The sequence below is a fragment of the Bison bison genome, unplaced genomic scaffold, assembly GCF_000754665.1.
Source record: "Bison bison bison isolate TAMUID 2011002044 unplaced genomic scaffold, Bison_UMD1.0 scf7180017864487, whole genome shotgun sequence".
Classification (NCBI taxonomy): Eukaryota; Metazoa; Chordata; class Mammalia; order Artiodactyla; family Bovidae; genus Bison; species Bison bison.
The window spans coordinates 4,137,684-4,152,035 of NW_011495047.1; the positions used below are offsets into that span (position 1 = coordinate 4,137,684).

Consider the following 14,352-nt stretch of genomic DNA (forward strand, 5'->3'; position numbering starts at 1 on the left):
CCTCCCCTGCCATAGCCACATGTCCATTCTCTATGTCTGTGTCTCTTATTCCTGCCCTATTAATAGGTTCATCTGTACCATTTTTCTAGGTTCTATATATGTACATTAATATACAATATTTGCTTTTCTCTTTCGGGCTTACTTCACTCTGTATGGCAGTTTCTAGGTCCAACCACATGACTACAAATGATCCAATTTCATTCATTTTTATGACTGAATATATATATATTTTTTTTATGGCTGAATATACATATATATATATATATATATATACACAATATTCCAATGTATATATGTACCACAACTTCTTTATCCACCTCGCTGTTGATGGATGTTTAGGTTGCTTCCATGCCCTGACTATTGTCCATTGTGCTGCACTGCTAGTCTGGGGCTCCACTTTGCAGGTGAGAGAAAGGATATTACCTCAAAGATGTTGAAGGCAGTGAGAGTGCGGCAGGACTCAGTGACTTTGTGCCATTTCTTTTGCCTGCATAAAAACCCCATATCCCCTGGAGTGTCTGGAGGGCAAGGTTGGCTGCAGTAGGAATTGTCCACACAAGTGCCACGGCATTCACCTGAGAAAAGAAAAGGTGTCAGCATCAGATGGAGAGGTCTGGGCTCTGGACCACATGGGCCAGTTACCACGGTGTCCGCACAGTGAAGGCACATCAGTCCTATGGACATCAGGTGTCTTTTCTTTGTAAAGTGCAGGACAATTGAAATAGATCAGGGGTCATCATCTATTTCAGTGACAACCTCCTATTAATTCCAACAAACTAGTATCCTGAACTCTAAGGTTTAAAATAGATAAAAATGGTACCATCCCAGCTGAAGTGAGTAAGAGAGAAGAGCCCACAGTTCAGTCCACTAGCTCCCTATCTCACCCCATAGGAACCCCCTAAACACGCCTCATGCCTGCAGCTCCCCAAGAATACAGTTTGGAAGCCAGTATGCTTGATAGCCTCTAAGAAATTTCTCAGCTCCAATTTCTTAAAAAGCTAGGAATAAAACCACATATGACCCAGCAATCCCACTTCTAGACATATACCCTGAGGAAACCAAAACTGAAAAAGACACATGTTCCCCAGGGTTCATTGCAGCACTATTTACAATAGCTAGAACATGGAAGCAACCTAGATATCCACCGACAGACGAATGGATAAAGAAGCTGTGGTACATATACACAATGGAATATTACACAGCCATAAAAAGGAACACATTTGAGTCAATGCTAATGAGGTGGGAGAACCTAGAGCCTATTATACAGAGGGAAGTAAGTCAGAAAGAGAAATATAAATATCATACACTGACACATATATATGGAATCTAAAAAGATGGTACTGATGAATTTATCTTCAGGGCAGCAATGGAGAAACAGAGAGAGAGAACCAACATATGGACATGGGGAGAGGGGAGGAGGGAGAGGATGAGATGCACAGAGAAGGTAGCATGGAAACTTACAATACCATATGTGAAATAGATAGCCAGTGGGAATTTGCTGTATGACTCAGGGAACTCAAACCAGGGCTCTGTGACAATCTAGAGGGGTAGGATGGGGAGGGAGATTCAGAAGGGAGGGGACATGGGAGTACCTATGGCTGATTCTTGTTGATGTATGACAGAAAACCACAAAATACTGTAAAGCAATTATCCTTCAATTTTAAAAAAATAAATTTTAAAAAGTATTATACAAAAAATTTCTTAGCTCCAGAACTTTACAAGGAGTTATGTCATCAGCAGGGTGTCATAGACCCCCCCATAGCCACTGTTCTATTTTGAGTTGGTTCAATCCAAAGGATTTATGGCAAAGAACTCTCAGACCAGGATGCAGCAAGAAGGGAGCAGGGGTCAAAGGTACAATTTAAGATGAGAAGAGTAAAAGAAAATCCAGATACATGCCATCGAGGTGTGCCATCTACCACGCCATGAGACAGAGGGCTGAGAAGAGCTCTGCGTTACAACAGATGGATAGGAACACAGCCAACTGTTAGTAACTGCTGCCAACATACCGTGTGGCCTGGTAGACACCTGCTCCTTGCTCTTGCTGGAAGCCTAGGAAGGAAAATTAAAACTCAGGTCAGAAGCAGTCACTAAAATGTGCAGCCAGTGATTCACTTTCACCACATCTGACTCAGCTCTGATGCCAGCGTGCCACTAAATCTAAGACCATGAATTTGTCACCACGGTCCCATTTCCCCTCAGCCTGAACAGATGTCTTTCCATGGCTATTCAGCAGGAGAACTCCTTCCACTCCAGGAAGAATGATCTGCTTTCTATCTAGGAAATACACCCTGGGCAGATGTGGGCTCAATGGAAATTAATGAAGGTTGAGGTGCAGAACCCCTTGCTTGCATGGGCCCCTTCTTTGTGCTGAAAAAGAGTGTAGCAATGTGTTCACATGATCACTGTTGTTGTTGTTTAGCTGCTAATTCGTGTCCAACTCTGCGACTCCATGGACTGTAGCCCGCCAGGCTCCTCTGGCCATGGGATTTCCCAGGCAAGCATATTGGAGTGGGTTGCCATTTCCTTCTCCAGGGGATCTTCCTAACCCAGGGATCAAACTCACGTCTCCTTCATTGGCAGGCAGATTATTTACCACCGAGGCACCAGGGAAGCTCCATCATTATCATATGTTTGATTAAATTTTCAGAAGCAAAATAGTTTAGCCATCATCTGTTCAGTCCTTTTTTTTTTCTTTTTCCAACTCCCCCTCCTTCTCTCTTATTTTGGAGAGCACTTGAAGGATGTAGCTGTTTGGGGTAGAAGTTGAGTTGGGTATATGTTTAGTTTGGATTCAAAAGCATATATTTATGTAGTTTGCAGTCGTATCTGCATTACAAGGAGGACATCAACATATAAGAGACATTCGTTCTCAGAGTATTTACAATTTGTCATAGAACAAGAAAATCGTACGTGCTCAAGATACCTTGCAACTAACATATGAAAAAAATTTGGTTTCCCCAAATTTGACAACAGTCTTTCTTACATGTTTACATAACATTATTAACAATGAATTGAGAAGCTGAAAACTATTTTTTTTAACTAGCAATAAGAATGAAAAAAATCTGATCATCAATTTTAGAGGTAAAACTGAAGCATCTTTCTATTTTTCTTATAGAAAAAAACTACAAAATTATTGACATGTAACTATGCAGCCAAAAAATGTAGAGAGGAAATCTTGGCAGTTTATTTATAAAAATATTGTTATTAATTTATTACTGGAGGGACTGCCCTGAGAGTCCAGTGGTGAAGACTCCATGCTTCCAATGTAGGGGACACAGGTTTGACCTCTGGTGAGGGAACTGAGATCTCACATGCCACTCGGTGCCAACCAAATAAATAAATAAATAGATGCATGGACATGCAAACATTTCAAGATGCCCTCAGCCCATCTTGAGTGGATCATGATCTCCAATGCACCATAACAAAGCACTTCAAAATGAACAATTCTGGATAACACTTGGCCCATTAAACAGACTCCAGTGAGGTCACATCCTGCTAGTCAGATAGGAAGGCAGAAGGCAATGGTATGTTATTTACAAGAAATTCTGGAAACTGTCTTCTTAAGTGAAGGAACTGATTCACTTCCAGTTAATCTGCCAAAGTCCATGTATACAACTCCACCTGATCTCTTCATTTCTAGGGTGGTATCCGGTCTGGGCCACTTAAGCTTCAGATAGTAACAATCCATGGACAGAGCAGCTTGGCAGGCTACAGCCCGTGGGATCACAAAGAGTCAGACACAACTGAGCAACACACACACACACACACACACACACACACGGCAATACTCCTCAGACTAATACTACGAACAAGACACTTGCAAACCCATCACCTGTTAAACCCACAGAACTGCCTGAGAGAGGTTGGAAGACAGCACCCCAAAAAAGCTCAACCCCCAGCAACTTGTAAATTGAGAAGAAAAGGATGGAACATTTCTGGTAAGGTGAGTCCCCGATAATCAAGAAAACAAAGGCAGCCTCCCATGCTCAGCCTCCAAGTTCTGTCTTGTGGAAGAGCGTGGATGAGGAAATGAAGAGGAAACAGTACAGAACTGTGGAGTTGGGTGCCTCCTGGAAAAGGCCTTTCTGAGGGAGCCTCTAAGTTTTCCCAGAAACTGGGCTGTAACTCAGTATTAGGGGGAGGGGCGTCATGGAGAAAATTCCCATCCAGGGGCACATTATTTACAGAGTGAATATTATTTGGAAACTTCTAGAAAGAATTCTTTAGCTTTTTATTTTATATCGGATTATAACTGATTAACCATGTTGCGATAGTTTCAGGCGAACAGCAAAGGGGCTCAGTTATACATATACATGTGTCCACTCTCCCCCAAACCCCCTCCCATCCAGGCTGCCACCTGACCAAGGTGCTCACTGCTCCTTCCTGCCCATTGGTGGTGTTCACCATCAGACTTCTCGAAGGAGATGCCATTTTGGGTGGGACAGTGTCTCACGGTGCCGGGACCATTCCTAAATCCTGCTCACTCAATGCCATTAACCATTTCCCAGTCAAGGTTGGAGACTTCCCTACAGTTCGGATGGTAAAGAATCTGCCTGCAATGCAGGAGACCCGGGTTCAATTCCTGGGTCAGGAAGATCCCATGGAGAAGGAAATGACAACCCAGTCCAGTATTCTTGCCTGGAGAATTCCATGGACAGAGGAGCTTAGCAAGCTACCATGCGGTCGCAAAGAGTCGGACACGACTTAACTAACACAGACACAGTCAAGGTCACACCCCTCCCAGCCGCCACATTCTCAGATGCCTTTAAGGAAGAGGCACTACCCTGTTTACCAGCCACTGAAAGCTTCACCATCAAAGGATATGGGAAGAAGAGTTGATTACCCTTACATCATTCAAACCCCTTTGCATCTCAGGAAATTATGGAAAAAGCAGATGGGAAAATAATTGGCAGCCATTGACTAAAATGGGTTTTGGTGACCTGCAGTTGCAGTTTCTTCTGGTTGGAGCATTTTACCCCATCTTTGGGCTTCCCTCATGGCTCAGTTGGTAAAGAATCCGCCTGCAATGCAGGAGACCCCAGTTCAATTCCTGGGTAGGGAAGATCCCTTGGAGAAGAGATAGGCTACCCACTCCAGTGTTCTTGGGCTTCCCTTGTGGCTCAGCTGGTAAAGAATCCGCTGGCAATGTGGGAGACCTGGGTTCGATCCCTGGGGTCACAAAGAGTCAGACACAGCTGAGCGACTTTCACTTTCACCCCTTCTTCTACATACCCTTCAGCTCAGATGGGCTGCCTAACTCATGGGTTCTAGTTTCCATTTGGTCTCCCCACCAGTTCATCCTCCCACCTCCCTCTTCTCACCTGGCATAACGTCCTGCAGGACTCTGTGGCCAAAAGAAACACGAAGACGTACAGCAAGAGCAAAAGCATCTGAGTCATCGTCTTCAGTACAGTTGCCTTTCTGGCTACTAGAAGAACAAACGAAAAGGCAAAATGTCTCCAATTGGAAGCTTTCAGTGTTCCATGCAGAACCAGTCAGCCTGAGACTGGGTTCTGTCCTTAGCGCTGTCTGCTTGGGCTCCACTGCTTCAGAGGTGGGGTCCCTGTGGTCTCCCTAGACCTTACCAGGATGCCGCAGGTATGCGTACCAGCTGGCCCTGGGAGGTGCAGGCAATCGCCGTGATAACCTTCAGGTTCTGCTGTTGTCTTGCATGTAACACCTAGCATGGGAATCCCTCCAAAGGCATCTGCCTACTGGGGTGTGACATATCCAGCCCATATTTGGGGAGCAGGAAGGATGGCGCACTCTCTGGGTTAGGCAGGGCTGAGAAAGCTGTGGGTGGCTAGGGTGGAAGGTGAGCTGGCATTCCCACATGCAAACTCAGATTAGAATCACTTTTGAAGGAGAGTAAGCACCAGGCTTGACCTGTGGTCCCTCATTTCCCCCTAACTCTGGAGCTGTATTTTCATAGGTAGGTAGCAGCTCCTTCAAAACGGATCTTAGACATGCCCTGGTATTGTTATTTCTGCCAAAACTGATGTCAAAACTAAAATGATTTCTTAGCATCTAGAACTGTGCTGGACACATGATGGGGACATAGAAAATTCCATAAGAAAGAAGAAAGGTGGGACGGAGAGAAGGGAGACCGGAAGAACTGAGGATCTGCATCAGAGTCCATGCTATATAGATATAAATTTTAATAACTTCAATATTTTTCATCCCTGAGTAAGATATTCTTTGAGAGGTGTTTCTTTACTTTCAGATAAAGAAGGAGAAGGCTTGGATGTCATCAACAAAGACCAGGAGCTTTTACAATGGTTGATACTATTTGACCATTTTCTGGTGAAAGATAAATAGTCTTTATCCCAACTATGCATAATTCTATAGAAAACAATGCCATTATTTTAAAGACTAGGCAAATTACATTTTAAAACCATGTTTGCTGCATTGAAATGATTGTCTAGCTGAAGTTCCACTGAAATCGAATGATTATTTAAAATATTTTGCAGTGCCTGTTTCAGACCATCATTAACAGTTTTCTGAAGGTCCTATAGTATTTTATTCTCCTTTAATTAAAAAGAATTCTTTTAATTGAACTGTAGTTGGTTTACAATATTGTGTTAGTTTCACATGTACAGCAAAATGAGTCAGTTAAACACACACACACACACATATATATATATATATATATTCTTTTTTCAAATTCTTTTCCTATTTAATTCCTGGGTCAGGAAGATCCCCTGGAGAAGGAAATGGCAACCCACTCCAGTACCCTATGCCTGGAAATCCCATGGATGGAGAAGCCTGGTAGGCTACAGTCCATGGGGTCTCGAAGAGTTGGACACGACTGAGCGACTTCATTTCACTTCACTTTCCTATTTAAGTTGTTACATAGTAGTTTCCTGTGCTATCCAGTAGGTCCTTGTTGGTTATCCATTCTAAATTCAGCAGTGTATACATGTCAATCCAAACTCCCTAAATATCCCTTCCCCCCAACCGCCACCCCTGCTTTTCTTAGCAAACATAAAATGAGCTTCCCGTCTCCAAGTAATGCCTTAACAGAAATTAAACAATGGTGTCCTAAACAGAAATTAAACAATGACAGCAAGGATGACTACTTTCCGTGTCCCCTCAACATCTCGGGAAGTCGCAGTCCAATGGCACTCCTGAAGCACCACCCACTGGGTGGCAACTTGGCTAGGGTTTGCTCCCTGGAGATCTCCAGACCCTTGAAGTCAAAGCCAGACAAGTAGACATGACAGGAAGTGTCCCCAAGTTTCAGATTCCACAAAGCAATTCCCATATTTGTTAGCAATTCAATTCTGAAATATTTCTTCCTACCTTTATGTCAAATTCCTCCATCCCGAAAGCCATAGGTTGAGTGACAAAGACAAAACAGGCAGAAAGAAAACATATGTGCTGCACCCTGGCTTGTGCTTTGCATATGGCTCCATCGGAAACAAACATCTGTTTAATTTAAACACACTCACACACACAAGTGATAGAGACCAGAGCAGCTCTATAGAATGATTGGGGGTGGGGGGGGACTCTACAACTTTAACCCTTAAATCTTGACTAGGAAAAAAAGAAAGTATTGGAATAGCAATCATGGCAAACACAAACAAGAGTCAAGAAAACTCCAGACATATTTTGATCAGACACCCAGGAGTATTTCAATCACCAGCCTGGTCAGCTGAGTCTGCGGCTCCTACTTGCATAATTAGGTTTCGAGGTGAATTGCTGAGGCTTCTAGTGAGATCCACAAAACACTATGTAATTTCCCAGACAGACTGTGGGAATACACTTCAGATGATCTCAGGAGTGGAAGATTCCATAGCGTCTATCCTGTAGACATTGTACTCTTTCACCCCTAGTCAATGGCCAATCCCTTCCTCCTGCCTAAATGCAGACACTATGAAAGGCAAGAGATTGGTAAAACAAATAGACACTGTCTATTACTGTGTGTCTGACACTATATTTACATTCACTCTTGTAATGCCTTTGGATAGTTCTAAGTAACTGAGTGATTGCCACAATTTTTTTTTTTTAAATTAAGGGGCTAAAAGTTGACCCTGGCTAACCTCATAGTTACTAAGTGGCATGGCTAAGATTTAAACCCAGATCTGCAATTTTTTTCAGTATATCACATGTCTTTTCTGATATAAGAAAGAGCTGAGCTTTGTATGGAGTTAATTCCTTCAGAACATTTCACATATAACTTTCACCTTGACCTCATAAAATTTTATGCGGTAAACAAAAAAGTTACCATTTTTCCTTTTTTATCAAAGAGGCAATTGTCCAGATAGAAGGTGGCTTTTCCAAGATCATACTCCAAGTTACTAGAAGAACCAGATTCTTTTGACTCCTGATCAAGGGCTTTTTAAACTATATCGATCTGTCCCTGTCCTCCTTCCTGTCCTCATTGGAGACGTAAAAGAACTGATCACTATCTCTATCTCTCAGTAAAAAAAATTATACACATAGACAGACAGATGGAAATAGTGATGTCAGAGATAGATGATAAATAGAGAGATCTAGGTTTAAATAATCTTTTAGAAACATACAAACTAAGTAGAATTGCCTTCAGAACTCCTTCAGTCTTCATCCTGAGTCATCTCCATGCTGTGCCCAGATGCTCAGGGTCTCATTTTGACTCCAGTCTAAAAATCTCTGTCCTTGGACAAAGCTCCTTCCTTACTCTGAAGCAAACTTTGCCACATCAATGAGCTCCTTTCTCAGATCTTAGCCATTTGGAATTCTTCTGACTGCCAAGAACTACCTTCAGTCAGGCTGACTACCAATAATGCGAAAGTGAATATTAATGGTTTGTGATTTAATCATCCCAGGTACGTGTACATTCTAACAGGAATTTCCCAGAGGCAATCTCTCCAACTTTGGCCACCTGATACGAAGAACTGACTCATTGGAAAAGATCCTGATGCTGGGAAAGATTAAAGGCAGGAGGAAAAGGGAACAACAGAGGATGAGATGGTTGGATAGCATCACCAACTCAATGGACATGAGTTTGAGCAAGTTCCAGGAGTTGGTGATGGATAGGGAAACCTGGAGTGCTTCAGTCCGTGGGGTCGCAAAGAGTCAGACACAACTGAGCAACTGAACTGAACTAAACCTCTCCAACAGTAGGAAGTAAAGGCACTGACCTTGGTCAATGGGCCAAATTTCTGGGCACAAGGATGACCCTCTATGATCCCAACCATATCCGCAGAACCACCTCCTCTGATATGTTTATGTAAGTCCTCTATTTTCTCCAGATGCCCAGTTTTTTGAACTTTCCATCAATTTCATTGGTTCCCCTGAGCCTCGGCAAGCTTCACTAACCTCCTTTTGAATTGGATGTTTTTCTCTTTATGCATGCAGATTTCAAGCCATGATGAGTAATGAATTACTCACACCTGAAAGGTAAACAGCAAACAGGTAGGAACATGGGTTGATGGTGTCTATGCAGGCACTTGGTAAAGGTGTACCCCAAGAACCACCAGCCTCATGAGTCACCACAAAACCAAAGAGAGAATTTACTCTGACAGAGACAGCTGAGATAAATTCAAGAGATCATAAACATATACAAAATTTGGAAAAGAAGATTAAGTAACTAGGTAAACCCAAATTATTGTGGCTTTGAAGCACTTCTGGGACTCCATCATATAGAAGTAACTTGAAGTACAGAAAAAAGCATGATTATGTAAGTTTGCTGATCACGCTTGGATAATATATAGTAGGTGGCACTAATGGTAAAGAATCAGGCTGCCAATGCAGGAGACGCGAGAGACCGGGGTCCATCCCTGGGTCAGGGAGATCCAGTGGAGTAAGAAGTGGCAACCCACTCCAGTATTCTTCCCTGGAAAGTTACATGGACAGAGGAGCCCAGCAGGCTACAGTCCATGGGGTCACAAAGAGTCAGACACAACTGAGCGACTGCACACGTAACTGTCAAATAATAATACAGTGCATAGTAAATTCTGATAAATCTATATAAAGGAATATTACACAAATATTAAAAATGTTTATGAAGAGCTTTGATAATATATTAGTATGAGGTAGCAGTGTTTTATATATATATATATATATATATACATGTATAATTTTGTAATAGTAATGGGACATCAGTCAATAGGATGCAACAGTCTCATGGGTTATCTTTGTGAACTTTAGCTCCATCTTATTTGACATTTGGTATTCTCTCATTTATATTATATATATATGAAAATAGCTGTTCACAACTCATATGTATGGAAATTATGAATATTTTCTAATATAAATAGAAAGAGGAGAATGTTTCCAAATAGATCTTCAAAAATTTTTTAAAAACTGTGGAGGGGCTTCCCTGGTGGTTCAGTGGTAAAGAATCCGCCTGCCAATGCAGGAGACACGAGCTTGCTCCCTGATCTGGGAAGATCTCACATGCTGCAGAGCAACTCAGCCTGTGTGCCACAGTATTGAGCCCATGCTCTAGAGCCGGGGGAGCTGCAGCTACTGAGCCCACGAGCTGCCAACGACTGACATCCTCTCGCCCTAGAGCCGGCGCTCCTCAACAAGAGAAGCCGCACTGAGAAGCCTGAGCACTGCAACAGAGAGTAGCCCTTGCAGCAACGAAGACCCAGCACAGCCAAAAATTAAATAAAAAAAAAAAATTATTTTTTTTTAAATAGTGAGGAGTTTAAAAAAAAAACAAACAACAACCCAATATGGAAACAAGGCATCACCTAACTCCTAAACCTGAAACAATATGTCAGTCCTGTTCAGCTCTGAGTTTCTGAAAAGAGACACTGCTCCTCCTGTGGTCCCTTAGGTATCACATTCTTTCTTGTTCTCTGTGCCTTTTCTCTATGTTCACTTAGGTCTTGCTGGAATGTATCTTCTCAAACTTCTGCAATGAAGATCTTTGAGTGGTGAATCCTCTTAATCTTTCCTTCCTGAAGATTCCTGAGGTGAGGACTGGTCTACCCAGCTTGGGTTAGCTGCCCTCCCCTAATCCAATCAGCTGTGGCCAGGCCCATCTTTCAGCTCCATGTGCAGTAAACACGGAAGACGTAGGCAGTTTCTAGAAAAGTGTGGGTGGGGTGAGGGTTTATCTAGGCAAAATGATTAATAATGCAATAATAATAATAGGTGTCCACTGTATCCCTCCAACAGAAATGCAAATTGAGTCCTAAACTGCTGCATCTGAGAATATCTGTTGATAAGCCAAAGCCATTATTTCCTATTTTAGCTATTTTTCAAATTATGTCATTGTTTTCAAAACACTCACTCTCTTCTAGAGAAGCTGAAAGAGACAGCAGCCCACGCCCATAGTTTTCAACTTTACACATTAGGATTCCCAGAGAGATTTATTTTTAATTGCCAATGTCTGGATCCTACCCCAGAACCACTGAATCGGGATTTCTGAAAGTAAGGCTCAAACACTAATATTTTTCCCCAAACTTTTTATTTTGAATAATTTCATTACTACTGAAAAGTTGAAAGAATAGTACAGTGAAAACCTACATATCCTCCACTTAGATTGCACTAATTATTAACATTTAGGGATGAGTAGGGTTTTTTTTTTAACTCCCCAGCTGATGTTAGTGTGATGGGATTGAGAACACCCCTAACAACAAAACAAAAAAGAGCACAAAATTAAGTAGATACGGCAAGAAAGATAAAGATTAAAAATGGCGTCCTGGCGACCCTCAAGATCCTGTATTTCATTCCCTGGGTTCTATGAGCCACCTTAGTATCATCATCATAAAATCACCTTCGGGGCTTAAAGTAGCATGATTTAGGACTTTGTTTATTGCTATCAAAAGGGTCAAGAATAATATTCAGAGGCAATAGAATTCTATAACCTCTTTCCTAATTTAGCAACAACAACAGAGGGTTTATTGACTTGAAAGATCAAGATTACATTAAGAGGAATATACTTTTTTCTTACTAACCCAAGAATTGAACCAGGGTCTACTGCCCGGCAGGCAGATTCTTTACCATCGGAGACACCAGGGAAAGACCTTTTAAAAACCAGAAGCTGTGTATTCCCAAGAGAGTGGGATTAAAGATAACTAGACCACAGGCTATGGTTTTGTGGAAGCAGCAACCGCTAAAGTAGCCGGTTGGTGAATCAAGTCAAACCTTGCACAAGCCAGGCTCCATCTGAAAGGGGAGGTGTGGGGAGGAGGAGGAGAGGGAGGGGAATGGTGTGTCCCCGAGGTGACAAGTATTGTATCATAACACTGATGTGGTTTAGAATCACCAAAACCTGATAATAAAAGTAGACTGAATCTCAGTTCTATTATTCTTTTCAGACATATTTAAACATATGATTGTCTACGGATACTGCCTCCCATTATTGGCTGGACCCGGGCAAACCACCTCTACTCCCAACGCCTGTGCCTCTGCACCCATGTCCAATTTTAGCAAGATCAGGCGGTCACCAGGCTTGGAGCTGTCCCCTGATCACCTCATATTCGAATGACAGCCTTGGTTTCTGTTTACAAAATATCATTTATTTTGCAAAAAGACAGTGATGCCATAACTCTATATCATGCAAATACTGTTGGAAAGGGGTTTAGGTCTGTATGATCTTAAGATGTCTCTAAAGACAGAAAATAGTTTTTGCTGTCTTTTAAGTTTTGTCTAGGTTTTTTTTTTTTTTTGGTCTTTATTGAATTTGTTACATGTTTTATGTTTTGGGTTTTTTGGCCTCAGGCATGTGGGATCTTAGTTCCCTGACCAGGGATAACCTTCACCCCTGCATTGGAAGGCAAAGTTTTAACCACTGAGTCACCAGGGAAGTCCCAGTTTTACAGTTTTTAAAGCTAAACAAAAATCATTCCTGTGAGCTACAAATAAACTGATTTTTCCAAACCGTAAAAATATGAATGAACTTTCTAGGAGAAAATTTAATAAACCCAAATAACGTGAGGTCCAGTCAAGCCTCATTCTTTAATCGGGCAAGTTTACTTTAGAGGGGAAAACTCATTTTGTCAAAATTCAAAGAGAAAAAAGTTTTTAAGCAGAACTAAACTTTCAAAATTCACACTCAACAAATACAAAGAATCCTTCTGAAAAAGGAAAGAATCAAATTAAGCACCAATTTCAACAATATTTTAAGGAAGAACATGAAAAGCAATAGACATGGGGATGTTTGGGTGTCTACCACCACTCCTTGACCCGCCATACAAAGAACACAAGTCAAGAGAAATCTACCCAAACTTTGTATTCCTCCTGAGAAAGTCTGATCTCAGGAAAACGGTGTTTAGGATCAGGAATTCTTAATGCCATAGGTTAGTCATTAGAAATGCAGAATTTGTGTGTGGAAGGGTGTAAAAAGATTCCTCTGTATTCAAGGAGACTTTAAGGCTGGTGATGACTTAATAATAAGCCAAAATTATAGACAAAACATTACAAAGTGTGATGAGGGAAATTATGATTTTTAAAAAGTTAATTAGCTTCTGTATCTGTACTTAATCACTGTCAAGTCATCAAAGAAAAATTCCTTTAAAGATTCTACTTTCCTGGCCTCTGTTTGCATGGGATCAGAGAAGTGGAGAGTAATAAACAAAAACAAAAATATTGTCCTACCAGATTAGTGCTCTTATTGAATTATGCCAAGTGCCCCTAGGTTACCAAATTCCTTTTTAAGACTCTCTGTATATGTTAATGAAAGCCCACACCACACAGCCTCACTGGCTGCTCATCTCTGAAGTTCTCCAAGGGAAGGCCTTGGACTGAGAAGGTCATGGGGCTACTCACCGTGGCTAGCCAACGACACGGGCGAATTTGTCACTGGCAAATTCGACCTACTCCCGGCAGCTGGAGACGCAGATGTCAAAGACTTCCCTTTGCCATATCTCACAGCAAACCAGCAAGCTGGGCTCCTGTATCTCTGAGCCGTCAATTTAGCCCTGAATGGTGGCTCCCCTGGCTGAGACAGTCAGGCTGGGCTCTGCCTGACAGGCAGCCAGCCCCATACGCCCTGCAGCCTGCCAGGCAAGTCCTGCCTGGGAGTAGCCCCTGCCGTGGGAGGGGCAGCGTGGTGGAGAATGGATGAGTCATACACGAGGTGAACACATGCAGACTCTCACAAAAGGCCAAGGCTTCTCTTTCTGGCAAAGGATCCAGGACTATAGAGACGGCACAAGATTTGTGGTATTAGGTCACAGCTACTAACATCCTCACGCATCTGCCTAAGCCTGAAAATGGGATACGGGAAACACAAGTGTCTGTGCTTGGAGCTCTTTGGCTGGCTTTCTGGTCACGAAGATTATGGTTGTATGGTTTGCTAATTGTCTCTGGGTGTCCCTAGTTCAGATACAAGGTGGCACTGCCATTCCCAACCTCCTTGTAGTTGGATGGGGTCATGCAAGTTGTTCTGCCATGGGGACCAGCAATTTA

At 42.3% G+C, this 14,352-nt stretch overlaps 1 protein-coding gene across 1 annotated transcript in view; it reads right to left on the reverse strand.

Annotated features, from left to right (window-relative positions):
- GPR111 (G protein-coupled receptor 111) overlaps window positions 1-13,919 on the reverse strand; it is a 32,926-nt gene extending 19,007 nt beyond the window's left edge. The window contains exons 1-4 of the mRNA XM_010863046.1: window positions 13,711-13,919; window positions 5,325-5,431; window positions 2,010-2,052; window positions 424-575 (exon numbers count right to left, since the gene is read on the reverse strand). Of these exons, the coding sequence (XP_010861348.1) occupies window positions 424-575; window positions 2,010-2,052; window positions 5,325-5,402 (273 nt within the window). The 5' untranslated portion in view covers window positions 5,403-5,431; window positions 13,711-13,919. The remainder of the gene's footprint in view (window positions 1-423; window positions 576-2,009; window positions 2,053-5,324; window positions 5,432-13,710) is intronic.
- Between the last annotated feature and the right edge of the window lie 433 nt (window positions 13,920-14,352).